At 37.1% G+C, this 4,403-nt stretch overlaps 1 protein-coding gene across 1 annotated transcript; it reads right to left on the bottom strand.

Moving 5' to 3' along the window:
* Window positions 1–1,941: 1,941 nt before the first annotated feature.
* On the bottom strand, window positions 1,942–2,649 carry LOC143538840 (uncharacterized). The gene has a single exon (XM_077032300.1). It carries the CDS (start codon window positions 2,647–2,649, stop codon window positions 1,942–1,944), a length of 708 nt encoding a protein of 235 aa, XP_076888415.1.
* Between the last annotated feature and the right edge of the window lie 1,754 nt (window positions 2,650–4,403).

Genomic DNA, 4,403 nt, shown 5'->3' with positions numbered 1-4,403 from the left:
GCACAAACATTATATTTTTCTCTTAAAATTTCTTAACTCGAGATGATTGTTTGTTATAAAAGCTTGTTTTAGCAAATCTTGTCGAGTTCTCAACTTCCTTTTGTTTACCCAACCCTTGAAATTTAACAGTTTCCTCAAATAACTCTGATTCTGCCATTTTCAGACCAGTTGTTGAATCACAACCCGAACTCTCATTCTTTTCAGACTTATTATCAGCAAGCTTTAAATTATCATGATGTGGAGTGTCGATTTCCACATTAAGTGCCTTTTTGAAACCTTTTGGTTTCTTTGGAACATAAGCATTCAACATTGGTGGAGGCATAGCATGATAATTTTCTTTGATATTCTCAGTCTCATTATCCTTTGTTTTTTGGATAATGTGATCAAGAACATATGATGATGAAGCATAGCCCACTAATTTCAAGTTCACTCTTTCCGTCTCAATCTTGAGTGTTTGAAGCTCAAGTTTGAGAGCAGCATTCGCATCTATGTGTCTGTTAATGGCCTTTTGTTTGTCTTCAACCATGTGTTTTAACATTGAAATCGTTTTCTGATCTTGTAAAATTCTTTCTCCTAAATTCTTTTCACACGATTTAAGTTTCAAATATGCCTCATTAACACCGTTGAGATCAAATAAAGACATATCATAGTGTCTCTTTAATTCTTTGATTTCAAGATTTTTAAAATCACATTCATCGCATGGTAATTCACATTTTTCACAAAGGTTTGAGTTTAGAATTACCTCTTTGGCCATGGATGCTTGATCAACTAGTTCTTCACTTGAAGTTTCTGAGTCAACATCGGTGATGTCTTCTACCACACCTTCAACAAACTTGTCCGCAACAATCTTTTCAACATCATTAACTGATTCCTCCTTACTTCCTGACATGTTAACTTCTGGAAGTTCATTATCCTCTTCCACTCCAAAGTTAATTTTTCCATGTGGAACATCTTCCTCATAAAACCAGCCTGCAAAACTCTCGATAATATCAGGAGGAAATAATGAAATAAGATAGTCAGTAAGAACCTCATGAATTTTATCTTATGTTCGAGGAAGTTCGTCATCGGAAGTATCACGATCAACTTCATTGTTATTATCTCCATTCACATCCTTAACAACTTCAATCTTATCATCACGATTCACCTTTACCTCATACTTTGAATCTCAGACTCAATCTTATTACCATCCTTATCTTTAATCCCATTAACCATCTTAACCTCATCACTAACCTCCTGTTTGTCCTCATCAACCACTTGAGCTACATTCGCTTGGAATACAGAATTCCAATTGAAACCTTCATCAACTTGGGTTGTATTTGCCTTTTGTTGTGAAGTTGATGCTTCAGTAGGTTTCTTTCCCTTAGATGATTCCCCCTCTGGACGGTGATATATTGCTTGCCTGTAGTAGTCTCGTCCAAAAGGATTAGCAGCATGATCATCAACACTCTTACTTGTGCATTCCCTTTTAAAATGACCTTTCTCCTTGCAACGAAAACATCTAACCTTAGACTTGTCAAAGCCTAATTTTGAAGTTGTACCATCAAGCACGTTCCGACTAATTATCTCTTTGAATCTCTGTGCTCTCCTTATCACACTAGCCATGCACCATCTTATGTCAATCATCTTCATTTCCTCCAGGTCAATCTGATCATAATCTTCTTTAGTCATATTATAATTTCCAATGCGACCCGCAACCAAGCACTCGTAAGATTCTAGAACAGATCTTAGAAAAGCTAGATGTTCCTTGACAGTGTCAGTGGTCATGTTTCCCGTATTCTTCAAGTTCACAACAATGTTACATTGTATCACATCAGAATCCTGTTGACACGAAACTGGTATGGTTCCTGAGTAACTACTGCTATACTGTGGAGTAGCAGAAGTAGTATGCAAACTTGTAACAAATGCTTGATTAGATTGCTCAGCACAAAATGCAGTAGGAATCTAGGGATTTGAAGAAACATTTGATTGAGAACCCTTGTAATATAATCCCACATCTTGTGATATGGCTGTAGATTTCATCTTTTGTTTCTTTCTCAGCTCCAGGTCATGAGCTTCAAGTTTCTCGATAAAATTTGCAAGGTCCAAATGAGCATAAGCAATGGGGTTAGATTGTTGAATCATTATGAAAGTACCCCACTCTTCAGGCAAAGCATCAGCAAGTTTATCGATGTATTCATACTCAGGCTTATCAATATTTAGCCTTTTCATCTCATTCACAAGATAGCAGTATCTTTCAACCAACTGAGCAAAAGTTTCACCTTTAACTTGAGCAAAAATATCGAATTCTTTCTTAAGTAGTGCTATTTTACTCTTACGCATATCAGGGTTTTCTCGATCTTTGTGTAATAGTGCATGCCAAATTGAATAGCATAAACCATTGTGCTGTAATAATTGAAAGATCTCGGCTTTGATGGCTTGTTGGAAAAGATTTAACATCTTCTTTTCTCTTAGAAACAAATCCTTTTCTGCATCAGCGATTTGGGATAATCGGTAGTTTTCCCCATTCTCATTATTAGGGATGATGTATTCTTCTTCAACGGCTGTCCATGTTTCGTAGTTCAACGCTTGAACGTACGTCTCAAATTTATCTGCCCACGAAGGATAATCTTCCATTCTGAGTAGCTTAGGAGGTTTGTTGGAAGTTCCCATTTCATTTTCCAAATTGATATTCTGAAGAAGAATAGACACCTGTGACACGAACGCACTTAGGTTTTCCGAAGTCAACATATATCCCTTCTAGTCAACGTATATGTTTCTGATCAAATAAGGTCAACGTATAAGTTTCTTGGTTAACGGATATGTTGTGTGGTCAAAGAATGGTCAACGTATATGTATGTGGTCAACGTATAAGTGTTCACCTTAACATATGCGGCGTATATGTTATACTTCGTATATGTTATACGTGAAGAACATATACGCTGTCATGACATCTACGGTGAAGATCTCCATTTTGGTAATTTTGGAACTTGAAGGTGCAAATGATGCAGAAATTGAATGAATTTTGGTAGGGTTTGTCACGGATAGGTAAGGAACAATGTGTGAAAGTTTGAAGAACTTTTGACGGTGGAATTTGAATGTAGAGAGAAAAACCATGAAAACTTGAAGTGTTCAAGCTAGTAACGAGCCATACATCTCTGATACCACTTGAAAAGGCCTGTGATCTTGATGTAGATTACAATAAGGATCTCTGATTGTTACAGCTTGTATCTCAAAGTGCGGAATCCATTGAGATTGAACACACACAAGTAAACATTAAGCACAATTTCATATATATCAAGAAAGATGACAAGATATGACACTTTGCACACTTTCTCTCTCTACTCTCTCTCTCTCTCTCTTATAGTGACCAAAAGTCTAAGTAGAAACGCATAAGTCCCTTATTTATAGGAAACATCCACAAGCTCATCAAGGCCGTATACGTTATACGGCGTATAACATATACGCCGCATAAGATATGCGTTGACCTTGAGACTTATGCGTTGACTACTAAACACAAATTATACATTTGACATTTTTAGCCCTATACAATCATATCTAATGCATCTAAGACCCTAGCAATAGACATTATGCTCTAACAAGTTCTTTGGGAGAGATGACTTTCTTCCTGGGCTTACAGGTTGAACAAAAGACGGACGGGATTTTGATACACCAGGAAAAATACGTCCATGACATTGTTCAGAAATTTGGATTTAAGGATTCATCAACTTTTTTGGCACCGACTGCTACACGACCTGTCCTAGCTCCTAATCCATCAGGAAAGCCAGTCGATCAACACCTTTACAGGTCTATGATTAGCTCTTGATGTATCTCATTACAAGCAGACCAGACATCATGTTTCCTGTTTTCCAGTGTGCAAGATATCAATTGGATTCAAGAGAATCACACATGATCGCAGTCAAACATATCTTTAGATATCTCAAAGGAAGGACTTGCTTGGGTTTATGGTATCCAATAGAGTCTCCTTTGGTGCTACATGCTTATACTGATAGTGATTATGGGGGTTGAAATCTTGATCAAAAGTCAACATCATGAAGATGCCAATTCCTGGGCGACAGGTTAATCTCTTGGCAGTGCAAGAAACAAGTTACCATGTCCACCTCCACCACAGAAGCCGAGCACATTGTCACATACAGCTTCTGCTCTCAAGTGATATGGATCTAGTATCAGCTGTTGGATTACGGTTTGAATTTCTTTAACACCACGATTAAATGTGATAATGAGGCTGCTGTCGCTATTGTTAAAAACCCGGTCCAACATTCAAAGACAAACACATTAACATCCGAATGAATTTCATTCGTGATTGTTTTGATCGTAAGCTTGTTAACATTCAAAGGGTCCATACTGATTTCAACTTTGCTGATTGCTTTACAAAAGTATTTAATTGTGCCCGATTTATATACCTT

The sequence above is a fragment of the Bidens hawaiensis genome, unplaced genomic scaffold, assembly GCF_021521415.1.
Source record: "Bidens hawaiensis isolate Kalapana, Puna unplaced genomic scaffold, B.hawaiensis_p1.1 tig00011733_1, whole genome shotgun sequence".
Lineage (NCBI taxonomy): Eukaryota > Viridiplantae > Streptophyta > Magnoliopsida > Asterales > Asteraceae > Bidens > Bidens hawaiensis.
This window is presented reverse-complemented; position numbering and strand designations above follow the sequence as displayed.